The following is a 24,130-nucleotide window of genomic DNA, read 5'->3' as shown; positions in this document are numbered from 1 at the left end:
CCAGTGAGACTGATGTCAGGTCTGAAGTAAGAAATGTATAAGGAAATGTATTAAAAAGCAGAGACTGGGCTTCCCTGGTGGCACAGTGGTTAGGAATCTGCCTGCCAATGCAGGGGACATGGGTTCGATCCCTGGTCCTGGAAGATCCCACATGCTGCGGAGCAGCTAAGCCTGTGCGCCACAACTGCTGAGCCTGCGCTCTACAGCCCGTGCTGTGCAGCAAGAGTAGCCACCGCAATGAGAAGCCCACGTACCGCAATGAAGAGTAGCCCCCGCTTGCCGCAACTAGAAGGGTCCATTCCTGAGATTCCTGTGAACTGCTGGTGTTTGATAGAGACACCCTCATGCTTTTCTTCCAGGCATATTTCTCATTTTCCATGCTACTATGACCATGCACAGACTTCATAAAATGTTCACAGTGGACAGAGTTCAGCATCTCCACTTAGGCCTGTACCCCCCACCACCATCACTGCGCACAGCAATGAAGACCCAACGCAGCCAAAAATAAATAAGTAAAATAAATAAATTTATTTTTTAAAAAAGCAAAGAGACTATTAATGTCTTGTCAGAAGAATTCAACAGAATAATCAAATAGTGGATAAGAGGAATTTCTCATTATGGAAGTAGTCCTGCTAATAAGTGAAGATGAAATGATAGGAGTAAAACATCACCCTAATGAGGCTTCCCTGATGGCGCAGTGGTTAAGAATACGCCTGCCAATGCAGGGGACACGGTTTTGAGCCCTGGTCTGGGAAGATCCCAAACGCCGCGGAGTTAAGCCCATGTGCCACAACTGCTGAGCCTGCGCTCTAGAGCTCGCGTGAAACTACTGAAGCCCACACACCCCAGAGCCCGTGCTCCACAATGAGAGAAGCCCGCGCAACGCAACAAAGAGTAGCCCCTGCTTGCAGCAAGTAGAGAAAGCCTGCACGTAGCAATGAAAACCCAACACAGCCAATAAATAATTTTTAAAAAAACACCCTAATGAATCTAGGCAATCTCATCAATGGCTGCTAATTAACATCACAAAAAGGACAGACAACAGAACCCCCTGAAGGGATTTCACAACACTATCTATGTAGTCTTGCCAAAAAATTTTTACCTGTGACCAAGCTACTAGAATGTTTTAACTATCCTTTGCTGAAAATTCAGAACAAGGGTATGCTAAAGAACTCCACATGGATGCAGTCAGCAATTGCTGAAAACCCTGCAGTCAACCTGATTTCTTATGATATGTGAGGAGAGAGGGGTATGTGGATGGAAACTACAGATTTAAAAAACAAACCAAAAAACTCAAAACCTTAAGACTGGGAACTCCCTGTACTATATTTGTTAACTTCTAAGGGAGCCTTATTTTTTTTTCTAGAAACAGAAAGATTTCTAAGAGACAAACACAAACCAATTGAAATATAGATTAATAAAACATTGAACCTTATTTAGATCCTGATTGAAACTAGAAAAATGATGAGACCATTGGGGAAACCTGGACAGAAAGCTGGACACTAACTACACATTTGATTAAACTAACTGTAACTTGGTTTTTTCACACATGATGATACTGTTCATGTTTTTAAAATGACAAAATATATACAAATGACAACCTCAAATTATTCTTTTCTTCAAGCTGATAATTGAAGATGTTTTCTGAGAGGTGCTGACATAGAATTGAGTAATACAATGGGTTAATCTGGCAGCCAGTTAGGACCTCCTGAATTTAACTGATGGCATTTGTTTTAAAAAAGTGATACAAACCAAAAACTTAAAAAAAAAACGGTTTTAACGGGGAAAATTTTAAGATCCTAGTGAGGTTCTGGGACGTGGACTATACTTGAATGTTTTGCTGACCTCTGTGACACCCCCCCACCAAGGTTAGGAGGAAGAAGGGTCCATTCCCGAGATTCCTGTGAACTGATGGTGTTTGATAGAGACACCCTCATGCTTTTCTTCCAGGCATATTTCTCATTTCCGATGCTACTATGACCATGCACAGACTTCATAAAGTGTTCACAGTGGACAGAGTTCAGCATCTCCACTTAGCACTGTATACCCCACCACCATCCCCGGTTTGCTAGAGGCAGCGGAAAGACGCAGGTCCAGCACCACTGCTTCACAGGTGCCTCGCGCTCCCGACGGCGACACGTGCTCCCGACCCGCCGCGCGTGCGCACTGCCGCCCAGCCGGGCCTACGTGACGCCTCTCGGGGCGAAAATGGCGGCGGGGCGGCGCCGTCTCGGCCGGCCCGAGCCCGGAGCGGGACGCGCGTGTGGCGCCAAGCTGACGGGCCCGAGCACCCTGGGAACGATCTCGGGCCGTCCCTTCGGGACGGTGAGCTAGCTCGCCCAGACTGCCGTCAGACCCGCACGCCGCAGAAACCCACCGTGAAACCGGCAGCGGTCACCGCGGGGGTCCCGCCCGCTCCGCCCCGCGTGCTCCTATTGGCTCCAGGTCCTGACCCGCCCCTTTCCCGCGGTCTCATTGGCCTAGGCAGAGCCCTGAAGCGAGGAGCCGCACCGCCCCCTACGCGCTCCTGTTGGTTCAGACTTGTGGCTCGCTCGCTCCCGGAGCTTTCATTGGTCGAGCGGAGCGGCGAGGGGTGGGGCCGCGTCGAAGCGAAGACAACAAAGGGTGGCGGGCAGCGGGCGGCGGGCGGCCGTGACCCCGTCTCCCGGTGCTCCGCTCAGGTCGCGCACCCGGACCTGCCAGCCCCGCTCCAGATGAAGTGTGAGCACTGCACGCGGAAGGTGGGCTCCGCGCTTGGGCCGGGGCGGGGGCAGGGGCAGGGGCCGGGGCCGAGAGGAGCCTACGCTCGCAGAGCCCGGGGCCTCTGGGGCGAGCGCCTCTGCCTCCGCGTCGTCGCTGACAGAACCTCCGGGCGCCAGCCGGCAGCTTCCGTTCTCGGGGGTGGAGGCCGCTGAGGGTGGGCCACCCGCGCGTCCGGTTCCCGCTCCTGTCTCCCGGAGGCGGCGTGACGTCGGGGCGCATGTCTATCCTTTCAAAGTACCTTCGAAGCCAAAAACCACCAGAAAAACCGACCAACGTTTGCTACCAGGCAGGGCACTCACAGCAGACACCATTCTTGGTGTGAATTAGTGATACGGTGATCAACAGTGTTTTTAGGGGGCTTTATGCTACCTAAAAGCTTTCGTGCTTACTGTAACGAAAACGATACAGAAGTGCAGGAAGGAAACACGGGCTGGGCCTTCTGCTACCTGGGTAACCACGGTAACTGTGATAGCGTTACTCACGTACTTCTAGGCTGTGGTGCACAGGGGGGTTTCTGTTTGTTTTTTCAAAATTGGATCGTATCATAAGTATTATTCCATCATTTGCTCTTTCTTTCACTCAACGTTATACAGGAGATACTTTTTCATAGCATTACACACATTAGTTCGTTGTATTCCAAGTATACACGTCCCTGTAGTCTGGCATTAATTTACCTGTCGTGAGAGGCCTCATTGCTTCTAGTTTTCATTTGCTGCAAACAATGCAGGTATAAAGGTGTGTATGGGTATGTTTGTATGTCCACAATTATAAGTGCTTCTATTTCTGTAGAAAAGATTTTGAGACATGCGATGAATTCATCAGCAAGTATGTATGTTTTTTTAAATTCACAGTCAGATTAAAAGTTGTTCTTTCATATGTTCCTTTGCCTTTTCAAGGAATGTAGTAAAAAAACAAAAACCGATGACCAAGAGAATGCATCAGTCGATGTACCAAGTCCAGCCCACGAGAATGGAGAGGCAAGTAGATTTTTCAGTTTTGTATCAGCCTGGAGTAAACAGCTGCTGCTGTTTTTCTCCTCTTTGGGGGCTCACATCACCAGGTACATCATTGCTGTAAGAAAGAAAGAAGCAAGAAAGGGAGGGGCGAAAAAGCCCCTGCCAGGGGCCAAACGTGCAGTTCAGTCAGTTGGAGGCACACGATCTTCAAGGTAAGAGCACGAAATAGCGTCTATTAACAGAATAAACCAAGCCGAGACATACCATGTTAGGGACAAAGAAAAATGTTGTCTTTGGCTGTTTATTAGAAATAGAGCTGTAATGTTTAAACCTTCGGTTTTTTTTTTTTTTTTTTTTTTTTAGTGAAAAGTTCTATTCTGTAAGATGGGATTTTAGTTAGGTAAATTATAAAATAATTCAGATTTCCTGATTCTTTATGTTTATTTTTCTAATGGTTTCTTCTCTCAGTTCTTGAGTTTTTAGGTTTTCCTTAGCCAGTAGTGACAGTTTACAATTACTAGGTACATACTCTGAGCTGGGCGCTAGAGAAAGTGCTTTATACATGTGATCTCATTTCGTGCTCAGAATGAGCATTTCAAGTATGCCCTCCTGTTGTCCCCATTTTACAGAGAGAAGGATGCGGTACAGGGAGGTTAAGGTTATTTCTTCCCTTAAAAAGTACTGGTACCGGTTTTAGAAATGGAGAATTGGCAACAAGGAAGAAGCAAGCAGCAGGTTTCCTCTTTAGTTTAGAAGTCCTAATACAACATTGAGTCAGACAGGCTTTGATCTGGTTTTGTCATGTACCAGTGCTGCTGTGTGCTCTGGCAACTGTAGGGCTTAGTGAGCAGCAGGGGATGAGACAAGTACCCAGGGCACTGAGGCAGAAGAGAGGCAGGGAGTGCCTGGCCTGGGGTCTCCCACACCCACCCTCTGGCTACACCACCTTGGACAGACATCTAACCCTGGGAGCCCCAGTTTCCTTATCAGTGACATGGGGAGTTGGGTTACTTCTCTCCCAGGGCTGTGGTAGCTGGGAGATAATGTGTGTACATGGCTTAAGTGGGCACCCTGCCAGCACAGTGGGCGGACCCCCTGATGGGAAGAGCCAGTCAGGAAAGTGGCTACTGGGGTGGGCCCTGAGGGGTGGTGAGAACTGAGGGGCGGGGATGTAGGGATGGAGTGAAAGCTCACCAGGCACAGGGAAGGTGTTAAGGGCAAGGAGACAGACTGGATGCATGTTTTAAGGCAGGTGGCTTAAGCTGACTAGAGTAGGGGAAGAATAGAAGGAAACTACTTGGGAGGCTGAGGGTGGTGAGGCCTGGGTGGGCCAGCCAGAGTGGCAGAAGCAGGAAAGGGGGCGCGGCACAGGGAGCTGAGTGCGGTTTGAGCTGCATGGACACTGAGCTTTGCAGGATATCAGTCTGGAGCTTGGGAGGGAGAGAGCTCCCTGGAGGCAGAGATTGGAGGGGTTGAGTAGGGACCTGACGCTGCTCTGAGAAGTGAGGCTGATTGGAGAGAAGGGCCGATGGATAGGCTTCTGCAGAGAATGCCCGTGTTTAAGAGGCAGCGGGAGAAAGAGGAAGGACCGCAACAGGTGGGAAGGAACCAGGCATGGCCCTTGAAAGCCTGCAGAAGGATGAGGATGATGGGGTGGCATGTGGCTCGTAGGCTGGGAGGGAGCCCTGCTGCCCGCGTGGTCCTGGGCACCTCTGCAGGGGCAGTGGAGGCAGAACTCTCAGTGCCGCTCAACAACCTATTAGGCACCAGCTGTGTGCCAAGCCATGTGCTCCAGACCCTTGGAGCAGCAGCTCTGGCCCCACCTGGGGGCTTGTTAGAAGTGCAAACCCTTGGGTCCTGTCCATACCTCCTGAATGAGCATCTGCAGCATAACAAGGTCCCAGAGTGAGCGCTGCACAGTGACACCGGGGCACATGGGGAGGAGGGAGGTGACAGTGTGCACTCCCGTTCAGAACTGCTGTGGACAGGAGGGCCACACCACCCCTACCCCGAGCCCTCTCTCACCAAATGTTTGAAAGAAGAACCAATGTACAACCATCAGGAGCTGTTGAAATGGCTCTAGTAGGCTTCAGAATATTCATCATTATGAAATTATTTGTTGAAATGGCTCTAATAGGCTTCAGAATATTCATATGTTCATCCACCAAATATTTATTGAGTGCCTTCTGTATACAGGAGATGTCAGAGAACAGAAGGGAATGAGACAAGGTTGCTCCCTCAGAGCTTGCATTTCAGGGAAAAGAGGCAGCACATAGATGCCAGGGGGTGCTGTTCTGGCAGGTGTCTGTGAGCGTCCGAGGGGTGAGCCAGGCTCTCAGGGAGCATTTCCCTCAAGGAGACCCAGAGCAGGAAAGGCCAGAGTGGCTAGAGGTGAGAGCTGGGAGGAGTGACAGCAATGAGGGCCTCCATCGGAGGTGTGGCTTGTGTTCTGGTGGACCTCTGCCTAGTGAGGGGGCTGCAGGGAGCAAGTGGGTGCAGGTGCAGCCAGGAGAAGACGAAGCAGCCAAGGGTTATTGTCTTGGCGTCTAAGGGAGCATAGTCACTGATGTGTGAGTTTGCGTGTCACAGTTCTGTGACATGAGGGCCCTGTTGCCCACGGGTCAGCAGTGAAATACGTTAGTTCTAAGCCTCTCAGGGAGGCCAGTCTGCGGGCTTCCGTGGGAGGCTTCTGTGGGGAGCCGTGGGACTGGGCGAGCTCAACGGGGAGTGCAGAGCAGGCCAAGGCAGGAGTCCCCAGTGGCAGCAGGGAGAGGCATGGGGGCAGGAGAAGCCCAGAAGTGTAGCTCTCCTCGTGCCACATTTGATGGTGCTGGCCCGCTCCCCGCATATTGCCATCTGTGGGACCCTGGTACCATGGTGGCTGCAGCACCTGGAGCTCCAGGCCTGGCCTGGATGTCTCAGGGATATTGCACCAGTATTCTGTATTATGCTTGTGCTGTTACTTTTTCTAAAGAAGCAAGTATTAAAGAGTTTCTGTTGAAGAATCAGGCCAGAGCATCATCTTTCTTTCGTAGAAAGGAGAATTCCATAAATTGGCTGATGCCAAGATATTTTTGAGTGACTGCCTGGCCTGTGACAGCTGTGTGTCTGCAGAGGAAGGAGTCCAGGTTTCCCAGCAGAACGCCAAGGACTTCTTCCGAGTTCTGAACCTTAACAAGGTATGGCATCACGGGCGCTTTCTGGCACCAGAGGTGGGTGGAGGTCAAGGTGAGGCATGAAGCTTCTGCTGGGGCTTGGGGAGTGCATCTTGGCCCTGGCCCTGTGTCCCTAGCTGTAGTTGACCCTCTCCATAGCCCTGTCAGAACAAAACCGCACCCACAGTCACACTCCCTTATTGATGTGGGCAGCAGCTGTGGCCGGCACCACCGGCCAGGCTCCCTTGGCTTGGGGGAGGCCTCTGCGTGCTTGGTCATGGGATGGTGTGATGGCTCAGCTGCTGCCGCTCTGCCTCTGGGGCATTCTCAGAGGTAGGGCCTCTGTCCTCACAGGCTCTGTGGCCTGGGGCAGGGCTGTGGTCCTTCAGCTCATCCCTGCAGACCCCCTGTACAGACGGAACTACTCAATGTCACTTGTATTCCAGTAGTGACAGGAAGACAGGTGAAGGGGAAAGACAGGAAAGGCGGAGGCAGATGAGGCTGTAAAGCACATCTCTCTTTGCCCTCACTCTGGCCTGGGGTGTTTCTGTGCTCTCACAGCTGCTTCCCAGGAAGTGTGTGTACCGGCTCTACACACAGTGCTGGGCGCTTTGTCCCCTGTGAGGCCCAGGTTTTTTTCTAGGTGTACTGACTGCAGGTAACAAATTTTATCTTTTCCAGTCTGTGTATATCTTATTTCTTCTTCTGATGGTATTGTCTAGGACCTTTAAATCAACCTGAAATAACAGTAGTGGTAAAAATAGTACTAATGTCAGGACTTCCCTGACGGTCCAGTGGTTGAGGCTCCACACTCGCAATGCAGGGATTGCAGGTTCGATGCCTGGTCGGGGAACTAAGATCCCACATGCCACGTGTGGCATGGCCAATTAAAAAAATAATAATAAAATTAAATTTTAAAAAATAGTACTAATGTCTTGTTTTAGACTTTAGTGGAAATGCTGGTAAAGTTTTACTATTAAATAGATGTTTGCAGAATCTTTTTACTATTAAAGAGATGTAGATACTCATACCAATCAGCATTTTGGCTAAAATGAGTTCCCAAGTCAAACTAGCATAAAAAGGAAATGCTTAGTTATTTCATGAAACTGAAAGCTTAGAAGTGGGAGAGGTTTTGGGTTTGGTTGAGTCAGTCAGTCAGGGCTGTCATCAGGAAAAAGCAGTTTCTATTTCCCTGCTGCCCTTGGCTCTGGGCTCAGGCTGATCCCTTCTTGGTCATAAATTGGCTCCCTCAGAGGAGGTGACATTTGAGTGAGAATGAAATGAGGAGTGTGCCCTCGCAATTCCCTGGGCAGGGTGTCAGACAGAGGGGCAGGAAGTGCCAAGTCTGGCTCCTGAAGCTGGGGACAGACCACCCTCTGCCCTTCTTCCTCCATTAGCATTTGATACTTGCACCCCCTTGTTCCTGCTTCCAAATTTATATTAGGATGCTGCTGGTCACAAACCATAGAAACAATGCCTGGCTGGCTTGGGCATCATAGGAGTTTGTGAGGGAGCTGGAGGTCAGTGTGTTCCAGCTTGGTGCCCTGATGAATTTGTTGGGTGTGGGCTTCCCAGGCGTCACATGAAGGTGAAATCCCATCCGGAGGAGACAGGCAGCCTCAGCATTGTCTCGCCTGAGCTTCGAGGCAGGGGCATAGGGGCAGGACCAGACTGTCCTGTTACCAGTCCACAGGTAGACTGTGGTGGAAGGTGACCACTGAACACCTCTGTCCAGGTTTCCGCTTTTCCTCATTTGCAGGCAGTGTCTGACCTGGACAGTCTCTGTCATGATAATCCTGCATCTTCTCTAATCCCAGTTGAAGGGATCCCACTGCTGACTTTCTGATGCCCGACATGCTTGCTCATGCTGCTCCCCTGGGTTACATCCTGCGTGTCTGTGATGAGTCAGCACGCTGCTAAACTCAACTTGTTCATATTTTTCTAGGGATTTCTTGAACTGCCAGCATCTTGTTTTGGATTCAGGGTGTGATAGCCTGGTTTCACGCTTGTTTGTTTGGTACTTATTAAAGACTTCACAGAAAATGAGGATCATCTACTACTTAAAAATTTGCTAAAATTTGCCACTAAGTGACCTGGGCTTGAGGTCTCTTGGGGACAGACCTCAGGGCCCCATTTTCATGTATTTTCATTGTTATGGGTCATTTCAGTTATTTACAGTCCAATATTGTACATAACTTTTATTTTTCCTTTAAATTTATCTATTTTAGCCAGATGTTTGCATTTATGTATAATATCAATGTATATATTTCTGATTTAATATTGTTCTTAAAATTGATAAAATCTCTTGGAATGTCTCATTCTTTTCATTCTCGTTTTTTTCTCCTTTTTCTTTGTGCTTGCCAGTGTTTTGTATATTTTATTAGTTTTTCCATAGGGCATCTGTTACATTCTGTTTGTTCTAGGCTTTTCATGAAGGTGTCTTACTTTCACTCCCTGTGTAATCACCACATGTACAATGTTCTTCTCTATTTCTCCTAGAAATGTGATACCTCAAAGCACAAGGTGCTGGCAGTGTCGGTATGTCCTCAGTCTCTGCCTTATTTTGCTGCTAAATTCAGCCTCAGTGTGACTGATGCATCCAGAAGACTCTGTGGCTTCCTCAAAAGTCTTGGTGAGGTGCCTTTTGATATTATTTATAGCAAATAAATTTGATGTAATTTGAATTTATAACTTGAGTTTTTAACTGCCCTTTTAATCTCTAGAGTTCAATTTTCAAGGGCACAGGATAGGTAAGAACTTCCATGAGAGTTCTGTGGAACATAAGAGGACCGTGCCTCTGACCCATGCATGGTAGGCTGGTGTCACTTACCCTCTTGCCATGCAGATGGGTGTTGTGTTACGGCCGGGGCTGGCCCCTCTGGGAACAGCAAATGACCATCTTAGGGCACGTAGCTGGGGACACCTGGGACCCACGCTTGCCCAGCAATGTCGCGTTGCCTGGCTCATAGTGGTTACAGAGGGCGTTTATTTGATGGAGAATCACATCTACAATGATTGGCATCTGGTTTCCCGGGAAGCTCTCTGAATATCAGAGCAGGAAGGGAATGGGTTATGTCCTTTGTGTGAAGAATGAAAGGTCAGTACATGAGGACTCAAATGTGAATGAATACTAGAGTAATACTGCCTCAAACAGTGATAAGAATGCTTCTGTCTTGTTTGTCATGTCAGCCTATAACTTCCCCTCCAACCCAGAGTGTCCTACAGGTGGGCTCAGAAGAGGAGAACTTGAGCCATTTGCCAAATAAGAGTTTTTACTGTTCCTCAATGGATTTTTAAAGATGTAAACGCATTGGGATTACTAATAAAATAAGATGACACGTAAACTAAATGTCCTCGCACCGGTCTGCCTGCCTCACTGCTCCATGTTGCCTTCCACGCGGAGCTGTTTCTCGGTGCACTGCCTGCCACGACCAAAACTAAGGCTGCAGCTACCAGCGTGGACTCCTTAAGTCATCCATGCTTTTAATCTTAAAAAGCCTAAGGTTAGGGGCTTCCCTGGTGGCGCAGTGGTTGAGAGTCCGCCTGCCGATGCAGGGGATGTGGGTTCGTGCCCCGATCCAGGAAGATCCCACATGCTGCGGAGCGGCTGGGCCTGTGAGCCATGGCCGCTGAGCCTGCGTTTCCAGAGCCTGTTGCTCCGCAGAGGGAGAGGCCACAACAGTGAGAGGCCTGCGTAATGCAAAAAAAAAAAAAACGCTTAAGGTTAGCTTAGTTTTACCAGAGATCAAAGTTATTAGATGCTCTGTCTTCTCATAGTGAAAGGCCCTATTTTTAAGGGGGTATTTTTAAAAAATAAATAATTGGGCATTATATGTTAATATTAATAAAGAAAGTATATCCACAGTGAGACTGATATTTTTAAAGTAACTCTTTAAGGTGACACAATATTTATAATATTTCTTTTTTTAAATTTTTTTTTATAAATTTATTTTTATTTTTGGCTGCATTGGGTCTTCATTGCTGTGCGCGGTCTTTCTCTGGTTGCGGCAAGTGGGGCTACTCTTCGTTGCAGTGCGCGGGCTTCTCATTGCAGTGGCTTCTCTTGTTGCAGAGCGTGGGCTCTAGGCACACAGGCTTCAGTAGCTGTGGCACATGGGCTCAGTAGTTGTGGCTCGTGGGCTCTAGAGTGCAGGCTCAGTAGTTGTGGCGCACGGCTTCATTGCTTCTCGGCATGTGGGATCTTCCTCAACCAGGGATCGAACCAGTGTCCCCTGCATTGGCAGGCAGATTCTTAACCACTGCTCCACCAGGGAAGTCCCCATAATATTTCTTTTTAAGAATAACTGGCTGCTTTTAAGGTTTAGACCAGCTGCAGATGTTAAAATTATTTGCTTGCTTTATTTTGTTGTAATTATTGAAAGCACATTCTTTTTTTTTTTTTTTTTTTTTTGCGGTACGCGGACCTCTCACTGTTGTGGCCTCTCCCGTTGTGGAGCACAGGCTCCGGACGCGCAGGCTCAGTGGCCATGGTGCATGGGCCCAGCCGCGTGCATCTGGGATCCTCCCGGACTGGGGCACGAACCTGTGTCCCCTGCATCGGCAGGCGGACTCTCAACCACTGTGCCACCAGGGAAGCCTGAAAGCACATTCTTTTGTCTTAGGTTTATTTATTTTCCAATATTAAGAACTTATTTGCAGGAACATGGTTGGACTTGTTTTGTCTTAGGTTTATTTTCCAATATTAAGAACTTATTTGCAGGAACATGGATGGACTTGGAGGGTATTATGCTAAGTGAATTAAGTCAGACAGAGAAAGACAAATACTGTGTGATATTTCTTTTATGTGGAATCTAAAAAAATATAATAAGCTAGTGAATGTAACAAAACAGAAGCAGGCTCACAGATATAGAGAACAAACTAGTGGTTACCAGTGAGGGGAGTGGGGGAGGGACACTATAAGGGTGGGGGATAAAGAGGTACAAACTACTAGGTATAAAATAAACTGCAGGGATATATTGTACAACACAGGGAATATAAAAAAAAAAAAATTTGTTTTTTGGCCACACCGCACGACTTGCAGGATCTTAGTTCCCTGACCAGGGATTGAACCCGGGCCATGGCAGTTAGAGTGCTGAGTTCCACTGGACCGCCAGGGAATTCTCTATAGCAAATATTTTATAATAACTATAAATGGAGCATAACCTTTAAAATATGTGAATCACTATATCATACATATGTAACTTATACTGTACCTCAAGTATACTTCAGTTTTAAAAAAAGAAAAATATTTATTAAGAAAAAGCTAGTTAAAAATCAACATAATAAAGGTATGCTCAGCCAGTTTACTCATTTTGTTTATTTTAAAGATATGAAAGACCATTACAGACTGGAATTTAATTTAGCCAGTGAATTGGAAGAGGATACTGCTGGTACCTTGTAATATTCCATTAATTTATATATGGAGTACGGTAAGGTGTTTGTGTACATGTAGAGGGGAAAAGAGGAAGCAGGAGAAGAGGATATATGTTTTATTGTGAAAAATGATACGTGCTGTTGTTTGAAAGAGTAAAGGGCACAGTCTCCTACTTCAGCAGCTAGCAATGCTTGTGGAGTCTGCCCTTTCAGTTCGTCGCTGAGACTCCAGACCCTGAGAATAGATCCCACATTCTGTGATTTGGAGCCGAATGCGCCTCTCTTCCCTGCAGGGGTGCATTATGTCTTCGATACAACAATCGCTGCAGATTTCAGCATCCTGGAGAGTCAAAAAGAATTTGTGCGTCGATTCCGCCAGCACAATGAGGAAGAGCCCACGTTACCCATGCTGACCTCTGCCTGTCCTGGTGAGCACAGGGCCTGCGGCTGGGCCTCTGGGTGCCTGAAGCATCTTTTCACATCAGTCTGCGTTTGGGGGCAGGCCTAGGCAGTGGATGAGGTCAGGGGGTCAGTGGGTCTTGGGGAGGAGTTTGAGCCTTGAGTAGTTTTACATTGACCAACATATTTATTAAAAGTATGACATATTTCAAATGTCTAAACAATTATAGATAATATGAACACACATGGATCTTTTGCCAGCTTAAATAGAAGTTACATAATAAAAAATATTTCTTGACATTAATACTAGATTCCATCCTGGAGCACTTTTTAAACCAGTCTTTAATTAGTTTTATTATATAGAGCTTGGTGCCTGAGGTAGAAAAATTTTATCACAGGTTTTTTTAATTCTGGAAAAATAGAAAGTTTTGGAATAAGAAAATGTTTAAAGATGATGCATAAGGGAAGGGAGGAAGTGCTGTACTAGTAAGTGACATTTAGTGAAAAAATTATTTCTAAATAAATCAGGTCTGTGAGAGCCCAGTTATGGTCTACATAATCTTAGGTTTTTGTTTATGTTTCTATTCTCAGTTTACCCCTCCTCCCCCACCATGGTTCCAGATTTTTCTAGCATTTTACATGTCACCCATCAATCATTAGGATTACGATTTAATAAAGTTGAATGTTGACATTATGGTTGCTTAGAATTTGGAAATACTTTCCACCCACTCGTAAAACCATGGAAAGGAAATTTGCCATCTGTCCAAGAGGCCCATGGGTTGATTCATTAACTGAGTGATGTTATTCAGCGGCCCACGGGCCGGCGAGAGGTGATCAGCATCAGGTGGGGCTTATTTTCAGTGTGTAAGTTGTCCTTCTGGAAAGGTGACCCCCCACGTGGATGCTCCCAGCTCTCCAGGCGTGTCAGGCAGTTTCTGTATTCAGAGTCTACGTATAAACTGACTCTAAATGCACACTTTGCTGGACTGTGGTGTCCACTTCTGCGTTTATGTCCTTGTAGGTGTTTTTGCAGCTGCTTAGGAGTAGGTATGCACAGCTGAGGTCTCAGGGAACCACCTGGCTCTCCAAGGGCACTGCAGAGGTGCCCCTGCCCCTGGGATCCCAGCACCGGATCCTTGTGGGGCCCTCACTCGATGCCACACAGCCACTCACTGTGGCTCATTCCCACCCATCCAAGGAAGAGGCAGTATAAAATGACCCGAGCTTGGCCCATGCCCCCAGGGCGGTGGTTCCAGACTTCCCATTCCACGTTCCTGTCAGCAGGATCACAGGAATTCCTGTGCTATCCTGACACCAAACCTTCAGATAGCGATGGATTCCTTATGTGGGAGGCCCTGTTGGGATGGAGCCTGGGACAGAAGCCTCCACTCCTGGCAGGAACTAGCCCTGCTGACCTGGGTAGTAAGCAGGTGGTTGATTCCTGCAGAAAGCAATGAGCCCTCTGTCCTTGGAGTGAGCTCAGCGCTGGTGGAGACCTGGACTGTCTGCTGTTGCTGCAGACCAGCCACTCCCCCTCCTCCAGCTTGGTGTTTGCTGCATTTGGTGGTCTCCTTGAGCTGCTCAGGGCTGTTTACTCGTGGGTTTGGAGCTTCTCCGAGTTTTCTTCCTAGATAACGATGCATTTTCCTTTGGGAGCTCTTCGTGCTAAGCCAGTCAAAACTGTAACTGTTGTTCAGGTTTATGCCACCTCTCAAATTCAGGGAGATGAGGTGAGATCTGGTTCGGACCTAATCCTTTCCTAGAATTTGGTGCTGACGTTTTGCTTCCCTGTGACAACTTAGGGAAATTAAAACAACACCAAGTTGGATGATTTGACCTGGCGCACAGAATCAAGCTATAGGTGGTCCTGGACTGACTTGCCAGGCTTCCGCACACAGGGTCTCTATGCCCCGGTTGTGCTTCCTCAGACAGGAGGGTAGCACATCCAGGCCAGGATAGGGACATCTGGGCAGGCCCTTGCTGCCCACAAGCCGATGGAGCGCCACCTTGCCAATGCACCTTTGCCCAGCGGGGGTGGGTGGGAGAGGGGGTATTGAGCTGCTCAGCTCTGGACATGCTCACGGGCCTTGGGCTTTGTGATATCCCGCCAAGAGTACTCATTGAGCTGAAGTGTGGGAAGTAATCTCTCCAACCCAGCAGAGTGTCTGGAGAGCAGGAACCTTGTGCCAGGCACTTCTCTGAGCAGGTTCCCTTTCTGCCTTCAGAGAGGGTCACTGAGAAGAGGTGGGTAGTCTGACAGGGTGGTATTTGGGTTCCCTGTCCACACCCATGCTGCCACCAAGTTGGGGGGCCAGTGGGGCTTACAAAGCCCCACGCCAGTGCTGGTAGCAAGTTCTGATCAGGTGCCTGTGAGAAAGTGCTAGCCTGTCTGGTCTCCTATGCCAGGTGCTATGGACCCTGTGACCCGGTTCCTCCTCCTCATCCCTGTTTGGTCCTCTTCCCTGCCCCGGCAAGGAGGTTCTCTGGGGCCCTGGCTCCTACCGCCTGGTGTTCTGCGTGATCTTGTGTGAGGCCTTCACAGCACATAGCACACTCGCCCACAGCATGGAGCTGGGGTCTGCCTGAGAGCCGAGTCTGCAGATGTGGGCACTGGCGCTGAGACCAGGGTGCACAGGGGCCTTACAAAGCCAGACCTGTGGTGGGAGTGGCCTTGGGCCCGCAAACACTCAATGACCTTTGATAGTTTTTCTTTTTTCTTTTTACTTATTTATTTATTGGCTGTGCCATGCAGCTTGTGGGATCCCAGTTCCCCAACTAGGGATTGAACCTGGGGCCCCGGCAGTGAAAGTGCTAAGTACTAACCAGTGGACCACCAGGGAATTCCCTAGTTTTTCTTTTCTCTTCTTTTCTTTTTTTTTTTTTTTTGCGGTACACAGGCCTCTCACTGTCGTGGCCTCTCCTGTTGTGGAGCACAGGCTCCGGATGTGCAGGCTCAGCGGCCATGACTCACGGGCCCAGCCGCTCCGTGGCATGTGGGATCTTCCTGGACCAGAGCACGAACCTGTGTCCCCTGCATCAACAGGCGGACTCTCAACCACTGCGCCGCCAGGGAAGCCCCAGCCTGGTTTTTCTTTTTTAATGTGAACCATTCCATGTACACGTGCAGAGGCTGGGAACGAGGGGAGCCATCCTCCAGCAGCATTTCTCTTAGGGGCTTCTGCTGGTGACCATGGACATTTCCTGAGTATGCTCAGGCCTGCAAGCAGGTGATGGCTGTGGTTTGAGTTTGTTCAGATGGGATTGGCTGGTGCTTGCTGTTCCTCCTTCCAGGAGTGGGCATGGGGAGGCGGCTGCCCCAGGGTTCTGGGGGGCAGCTTGTCTCCAGGCTTCCTCGCCCCCGCTTCCCCCCTGACACCCCTTTCATGGTGCTGTGGTGTGCACACCAGTCTGTAGGATCAGCAGTGTCACCAGACACTCTCCTCACCAGGTCGAGCCCAGTGGGAGAAGGGAGCAGGCTGTTGCTTCTGCAGGTTGAGCTGCTGGCTGTTTGGTCTGCTGACCTTTCTGACCTGCAGCCCACCCCAGAATCTATGGCAATGGTGGTGAACTCACAAGGCATTGTGGGAGTCAGCGACTCAGGGCAAATGCTAAGGACCATGCTGAGCATGCCATGGGCACGTTGCAGGTTGTGCTGCTTATTGTGCATTGCGTGGGGAGTGTGGGTTTCTCATATTTCATTGTCCTAAAAGTGGGCAATTACTGGGCTGTTAATTTCCAATAGGTGAGTGAAGCTGGGTGGGCCTGGTGGCCATTGGCTCCTGTCTAAGCTGTGGCCACCCATCCTGGCTATGAGAACAGCTTTGCAGCTGGCAAGGTGGAGCTGGAACCAAGCCGCCCAGGACGCCACCTTGTAGCTGCTTCTCCAAGCTTGTTATCAATTTGGGGAGACCTGCTACCCCAGCTCTTAACCTTCCTCTTGCTCTGTTCTCTCTGGTCTGGGGCCGAGGGAGGCGCGCATTCCCGGTAACCTCTTGTGGCAAAAGCACCTGGGATTCCCGTGGCCGAGCCACTGAGGAGAGGTGGCCTGGTCAGAGGGAGCCTGTCACGCACTCCTGAAAGAAGACGTGTCGTGCTCTACTCTGGGTGAGGCAGCCACGAGGAGCTGACACAGGGCCCTTCCCTCCTCAGGCTGGGTCCGATATGCTGAGCGGGTGCTAGGTCACCCTGTCACCCCCCACCTCTGCACTGCCAAGTCTCCCCAGCAGATTATGGGATCCCTGGTGAAGGACTACTTTGCCAGACGGCAGGTAAGCTGGCCTCTTCCTGAAGGGCAGCATGCAGGTCAGGTGACGAGCTTCCATGTGAGGACACGTGCTGATGGGAACTGAGGGCAAGCGAGGGAGGGTAGGGGAGGTTCCACTGGGCATGCAAGGTGGTCTCAGCCCTAGACCCTGCTGATTGAGGGGGCATCCAGACACCTAGTCACTTAGCTTCCAACTTCTGGCATTGCCACCAATTCCTGCTCAGCCAGGGGCATGAAGAGGGGTGGCCAGGTCCCTTGGGAAGCATCTGGAAAGTCTGCGGGGAAAATGGCTGGGCGTTCATTTACAGCCCAGCAACGACTTGTTGTCACGACGCTTGGTCACCATGTGCATAGTTCAGGGGAAACAGGCCAGCTTCTGGCTTCTCCCTGTGAGTGTCCAGGCAGCAGGTCTTGAGTGAGGTGGCGCCGTGGGTGGGCTTGGGAGTGCTGCGGCTCAGGAACTTGGTCTGTGGGAGCCGGGGCTTGGACCCCGAGAAAGCACCAGGCCTGCTCCCTTGCGGCATGTTCTGGCTCCAGCGCATTAAGCTGCCCGCTCCCTTCTGCACGGCCCCCAACGTGGATTTGCTTTTCCTGCACAGAACCTATCCCCAGACAAGATTTTCCATGTCATCGTGGCCCCTTGCTATGACAAGAAGCTGGAGGCCCTTCAGGAAGATGTTCTCACGGCCTCGAGGGGTTCCCGGGGCACTGACTGCGTGCTAACCTCAGGTGAGGGTGGGGCCTCGGGAAAGGCAGCCGAGGGAGGCCAGCCCCACGGCCAGTGCGTGTCCATGGTGAGGGCCTGACACACAACCACACTGGGGACACGGAAGCTTCCTTCTTCAGAGCAAAGCAGAAAGCACATGTGTGACCGGGGACATTGCTGGGGGACTCCTCGTGGGGGCCCTGCCCCTGGACTTGTGCAGAGAGCCCGCAGCACCTTCTCAGTGTTGGGATAGGAGTGATTCCCTGGAATCCTCAAGAGCCATTCAGAATGCTGCCATCAGTTGAGGGGTAGATTAAGTCTTTGCTGAAGCCCAGGTGGGTGTACTTTAAATGGCCTTGAAAACAGGTCCCTATGGCATGGAGGCAGAGTGGCTGGCTCTCTGGCAACCTCCGAGGACAGTGGGTCCCCTGACCAGAAACTCCCCACGTGGAAGCCCATGGAAAGTTCCCCACCGCACAGGCTCCTATGGCGGTGGGGTGTGTGTGTGAGTGGGGTGGGAGAGCCTCAGCCACAGTCCTCTGCTCACCTTAGATGTTGGATTTTCCTAAGAAGCACACTCGGGCATCTTTTCTTTGAATACAGTAGATTTTTACTCTTTTTCACAGATGTTCAGTCTTCTCACACACACCTGACACCACAGCAGTTGGTTCAGGATATACCTTTAGTGTCAAGGGTTTCTTCAGGATCCCCTGTGCAAAGGGAGATACAAAAATTGTCCTGATTTTCGATCGGTCTTGTTGCAGATAACTGTCATCCTATCCACATGAAAGCTTTCCACTCAGGAAACAAAAACACCAGGAGATGTTTGTAGAAGCCCCTGTTTCAGAGGCAGAAGCAGGAATTAGACTCTTCCCTGGCATTTCATCAGTGTTACTTTGCATCTGTTGCCTGTGACAGGCGTGATGACCCAGGTCATTGTAACCTAGAATGTCCTCCGGGGGAAGGAGGTGACACTGGGAGCAGCTCCTGAGGAAATGTGGGCCATGTGCTGTCACGGCATCTTACGTTGCTTCTTTGTCTGTAGGTGAAATCACTCAGATGATGGAACAAAGTGACCTCTCGGTGAGAGACGCTGCTCTGGACACTCTGTAAGTGGCTTTGCAGGGAGGGGCAGGCACTGTTGCACCTTGGGGGCCTCCTGTGTGACCTTGTGACCTCTGCCAGGCGCATGTCCCAAGGCCTCCCTCCTTTACAGTGAGGCCACGTGCCACACTGAGGCACGGGTGTGATGAGGCCCCTGGCCTGGGGGGGGGCACTCCCTTTGTTACCCCACTACGTATGACCCTTGGCTCTGAATAGAGCACCATGGAGTGGACACCGTTCACCTGGTGGTCTGACGTGGACACTAGTACCCCCCACTCCTGAACTTCACATGTTCCTGACGTTACACCTGGACCTACTGGGGGATGGGGGGGCACCTCCAGACACAGAGTGGCTCCCTCAGGTCCCTTTGCCCAAGAGCAGCAGGCTGGGTTTCTGCCATCAGTGGTGACCCCAAGCACTGACCACACTCCTGCTGCACCCCGTTCCCCAGAGTGCACACCGACTGCGAGAGCATGTGAGGGCCACAGGGCGCACCCGGGCCGCGTAGCAGATCTGCCCGGCAGTGGTGTCAGGCCCATATGTAGCCCTGGTGTGGAAGGCAGACTGTAAGCATAGGATGTAAGCGACTGGTGTGCCTGTGGCCAGAGCCCGTGCTTGGGCCCAGGCTGACCCAGAGACCTCATCCTGGCCGGGCACAGACGGTGTGCCCTCTCAAGTGGCCCTCAGCTGCCTAGTTCTCGTGCCCTGAGTTGTGAGGTTCTAAGGGTCGTACGTTGACACACATGGCAGCCAGAGGAAAGGAGTCATTCGGGCAGTGGTGGGCGTGCCTGCACCTGCAGGCTTCACATCAGCCAGTGAAACCCAACACAGATGAGGTTTTTGCCCAAAGTCTAAATACTTGTAAGGGTTTTCGCAACCTTGGGTCATAAAACTTAGGGAGTTGGATTTAACTCTTGCTGTCACTTTTCCTGCCTGGTGAGGTTTGGAGACGTGAAGGAAGAGGAGGTTAGGCGCCATGATGGAGCCAGCTCTGACGGATACCTGGCGCACATCTTCAGACATGCGGCCAAGGAGCTGTTCAACGAGGACGTGGGGGAGGTCACCTACCGCGCCCTGAGGTGCGTGGGGCTGGGGTGGCCTCTGTCTGTCTTCCTGTGTGGTCAGCGCTGCCTGTCAGGTGTAAATTCTATAAATAGGACCCCCGCCCCGCAAAGCCAGCTGCAGGTCCGGGATGGAGGTCCTATTTATAGAATTTACACTAGTCAAGATTGAAAGGCCTTTTATGTGTTATTCACAGACTTTTAAATTTTGCTGACACTCCAAACTTATATTGGAATAATCCTCAAACCACAGAGGAAGGACCCTACAGATCAAAGTCTGTGTTGTTGATTTTATAGGAACAAAGACTTCCAGGAGGTCACCCTCGAGAAGAGCGGGGAGGTTCTCTTGCGCTTTGCTGCTGCTTATGGCTTTCGAAATATCCAGAATGTGGTCCTAAAGCTGAAGAAGGGCAAGTTCCCGTACCACTTTGTGGAGGTCCTCGCCTGTGCCGGGGGTAAGACTCCGGGGCCCAGGCTGAGCTGGGCACCTCCGAGCCCTGTAGGAAACGGGCCCTATTGGCCACCCCCAGCCTCACTCAGCTCCAAGGGCTTTGTGGGAGCATGGATGCTGCCCTGGTGGTTGTGGTGTGATGGTCCCTCTCCTTCCCTCACACCCACATATTGGAAAGTGCAGGCTGGGAGATGTCACCTTGGAAAACCTCTTGGGGGCATGGTCCCAGAGAAGAGTTGCTTGGGTGGCACCAGCTGAGAGCCGGCTCGTGTGGCAGCTGGTGTCAAGAACACTGAGACTGGGCTTCCCTGGTGGCGCAGTGGTTGAGAGTCCGCCTGCCGATGCAGGCGACGTGGCGTGGGTTCGTGCCCCGGTCTGGGAAGATCCCACATGCCGTGGAGCGGCTGGGCCCGTGAGCCATGGCTGCTGAGCCTGCATGTCCGGAGCCTGTGCTCTGCAATGGGAGAGGCCACAACAATGAGAGGCCCGCGTACCGCAAAAAAAAAAAAAAAAAAAAAAAAAAAAAAGAACACTGAGACTGCCCAGTAGCTTGAATGACCACTACCTCCTCCAGCCAGGTTTGTCAGTGAGTGATGGGAGAGACCCGTGTGATGGATGGAGGCCCATGGCGGGGGGGGTAGGGGTCCCACAAGAGGACCTGCTGGTGGAATCGGGCAGGAGGGAAGCATGCGGCCCCCATGGCCCATCAGGCCCCTTGGTGGTGATAGAGTCAACTCAGGGGGTCAGGGATGTCTGTGCTATTCTGGGGTGGGGGGTGCCCACAAGATACGCAGGTGGAAATACCTGGTGGGGGTGGTGGCGCAGATACAGGTGCTAGACGGGCTCAGGAAGAGGAGGCCCCAGTGCGGGTGGCTGAGGGCAGAGAGATGAGCGCTGGCTGTGGGGGATGGGCAGCCTTGGAGACCTTGCTCCAGGGACCAGGACATGGAGGGCAGATCCCGTGGTCTGAGCGGAGGAGTGGACAGGAGATGAGGATGAGGAGGCAGTGGGGGAGCTATGGGCTTGAGGGGTCCATGCAGGCCCTCCAGGAGAGGCATCCCATACCTGCATGCCGATCAGGGTAGAGGCTCAGCAGGACTCACTTGTGCCCTGTAGTTAGAGCATCAGCTGGGGGAGCAGGAGCTGGGATCTGAGGAGAGAGAAGCAGGCCCCCGGGGAAGTGAGATGTGAGGTCCAGAGGGCAGCTGTTGGGTGCAGCCAAGGGATAAGTGGAGGGAGGTTTGGAAATTTGCTGCAGGTTCTTTTATTTTTATTTTCATGTTTTTTATTTATTTATTTGGCTGTGCCGGGTCTTAGTTGCAGCATGCAGGATCTTTGTTGCTGCGTGTGGGATCTTTTAGTTGCAGCATGCAGGATCTTTGTTGCTGCATGTGGGATCTTTTAGTTGTGGCATGCGAACTCTTAGTTGTGGCATGTGGGATCTAGTTCCCTGACCAGGGATCAAACCCAGGCCCCCTGCATTGGGAGCGCAGAGTCTTAACCCCTGGACCACCAGGGAAGTCCTGCTGCAAGTTCTCTTAAATGAATTTTTATCTTACAAGTCATGACATCATCTAACACGTTTGAAAGTAAGTAGCATCAATACGTAGGAGGCATGTTTACTCAGGCCGAGGTGTTAGGGTGTTGGGCTCCTTTCTGGGCTCATGGGTCTCCATCCACCATCCCCCTCCCCTATGCAGCCCAGATGTGGATGCACACACTAAAGCACTATGCAGACACCAGTGATTTAGCTGTTCATTAATAATTTCTACGCTCTCCTGGTTTTGATAAATTTCAAGAGAAACTGGAAATCCAGATTTGTATACATAGCCACTCACTTCTAAAAGGCTGGCAAGTTATTCGGCTTTAGATAAAAACATTTCATGGGTAATGTAAATAGAAGAGAATAGGAAGTGCCAGGGACTGTGAGCCTGTTACCGGGGTCTTGGGGCCCAAGGTCCAGCTCCAGGCTCTGGCCACGAGACACTGCACACTGCTGTCATTCCTCTCCTCAAGCAGAACCATTGTCCCTTTAAGATGAAAGGTGGGTCCAGCAGTTAAGACTCCATGCTTCCACTGCTGGGGGCGAGGGTTCGACAGGAACTAAGATCCCACATGCCATGTAGTGCGGCCAAAAAAAAAAAAAAAAAGGTGAAAGGAGGGAAAGAGTAAGCTCCCTTTGTTTTTCAGGGTGCCTTAATGGCAGAGGCCAAGCCCAGACCGAGGATGGGTGCGTGGACAAGGCCCTGTTGCAGAAGATGAAAGGCATCTACACTGATATCCCCGTGCGGCTCCCGGAGACCAGTGCCCATGTGCAGGAGCTGTACCAGGAGTGGCTGGATGGCACCGACTCCCCCCGAGTCCAGGAAGCCCTGCATACCGCGTACCAGGGCCCAGGGCATCCTGCTAACAGCCGAGACATCAAGTGGTGAAGGTCGAGGAGGCTGGGAGGCAGGCCTGTCGATGGAGGAGCTGCCACGTGTGGGTATCAGAGACACTGGAAGAAAACAGCTCAGCTTTTCTCTTACTACTTTGGTTTTTCAGAATTCTCTGCTACCCCCATTTGTCAACAGCCCCCTCCCTCAGTTCGATGAGGTGCTATCTTCGTAATATGTATGTGATTGGAATATTTTAACGTGAGAGAATGGTGCCCCAATTTGAGTTTCCTTTAAGACTGAAAAATTCCAAAGAACAAGAATGGAGACAGAGTACTGTCTTCTGGGCTTAATGAAAATCCAGAAAGTGTCCTGTGAACAGCTAAGACCCCAGAAGTTCTGATTCACATGCCTCAGAGAGATTTGATGTGGAAATGACAGGAAGCGGGCAGGCTGCGGGGGTCTGTGGCCTGCCCAGTTGGCTCTTATTTTTACCCACTTATTTTATTCTTAAAAATGTTTTTGCCAGAATGTGAATAAACTGCATCCTTTAGGAGTCAGGGGGCTCATAAATGTGAGTCTGGATTTTCAGCTTTTTTGGAGAAAAAGTTCTGGCAACGGTGGGCCACGTTCCTCACTGCTGTGGTGTCCAGAGTGCAGTAACAGCCGCCTCCTGGGACCAGACCCTCTAACTGGCCCTGCAGGCTCTGGCAACTTATGTCCCAAACTCAAGCTTTCACATTCAGTCTTTAAGTGAACTCACCTCGAGGCAGAGGGAGGCCTGCGAAGGGTGACAGGTGTTACAGACGGAAGGATGGAGAGGCAGCTGCCCTGCTCAGGCGAGGCTGTGTAGTCGGCATTCAGCCTCCTCCATCCTTCCCTGGCTGGGGTCAGGCAGGTGACGGCCCTTCTGACCCTGAAGTTGGGTGAGGCAGCTTCCTGATGGTCCATCCTCTCCTCATTCTCCTCCCCGGTGTCCTTCCCACACACCGTGGGCCTGGCTTGTCCACGGGGCTCGGTGAAGCCTCCGTGGCTCCTGACGGGACTCCCCCACCTGGCATGTAGTGCTCACGTGAGCTCGCCTTAAAGAAAGGTGGAAGAGAGCAGTTTACCCACAAACAGAAAGGGCTAGCAAAGAATTGGAAATTATAGAATTATGGAACTCCATGTCAGGGCTCATCCTGTGAAACAAAGATGTCTGTGGATAGGCCTCCAGTTGGTTGTTCAAAGCACTTGAATTTTGTTATCATGGGTGGTGACGTTCTTCTTGGATCCCTCAGTGCTGTAAAGCCTGAGCTGTTAGATTTCCTTCATCTACTCTATGTTGTATTGTACCTGTATACCTATCTGGGTTGACAACTGGATATAATGTGTGAAATTGTATATTTTTTGCTTTCAACCTATATACAGTTTGGTTTCTATCCTCTGCAGTAACTGATTATGGAATAAACACTTGAAGAGTGTCTGAGTGGGGAGAGTGCGTGAACCAGATGCTGACTCCCCAGCCAGGGGCCTTCGTGTGC

The 24,130-nt window shown here is 50.6% G+C and overlaps 1 protein-coding gene across 1 annotated transcript; it reads left to right on the top strand.

Annotated features, from left to right (window-relative positions):
- Positions 1-2,187: 2,187 nt before the first annotated feature.
- NARF (nuclear prelamin A recognition factor) lies at positions 2,188-24,070 on the top strand. The gene is made up of 11 exons (XM_059046955.2): positions 2,188-2,741; positions 3,660-3,740; positions 6,755-6,898; positions 9,374-9,506; positions 12,541-12,675; positions 16,796-16,914; positions 17,510-17,639; positions 18,662-18,725; positions 19,662-19,799; positions 20,079-20,236; positions 22,423-24,070. Exons 1-11 carry the CDS (start codon positions 2,715-2,717, stop codon positions 22,662-22,664), a joined length of 1,371 nt encoding a protein of 456 aa, XP_058902938.1. The 5' UTR covers positions 2,188-2,714; the 3' UTR covers positions 22,665-24,070.
- Positions 24,071-24,130: the final 60 nt, after the last annotated feature.

Source organism: Kogia breviceps, chromosome 19, assembly GCF_026419965.1.
Source record: "Kogia breviceps isolate mKogBre1 chromosome 19, mKogBre1 haplotype 1, whole genome shotgun sequence".
Classification (NCBI taxonomy): Eukaryota; Metazoa; Chordata; class Mammalia; order Artiodactyla; family Physeteridae; genus Kogia; species Kogia breviceps.
The sequence above is the reverse complement of the archived record's forward strand: the minus strand, read 5'-3'. Positions and strand labels throughout refer to the sequence as shown.

What these genes read in the sequence shown, in the direction of transcription:
- NARF (XM_059046955.2), top strand. Translation starts at nt 2,715, where the DNA reads ATGAAGTGTGAGCACTGCACGCGGAAG. An exon ending in ACTACTTTGCCAGACGGCAG is followed by an intron (nt 16,915 to 17,509) that starts GTAAGCTGGCCT and finishes TTTCCTGCACAG; the next exon opens with AACCTATCCCCAGACAAGAT. An exon ending in GGTCCTCGCCTGTGCCGGGG is followed by an intron (nt 20,237 to 22,422) that starts GTAAGACTCCGG and finishes TTTGTTTTTCAG; the next exon opens with GGTGCCTTAATGGCAGAGGC.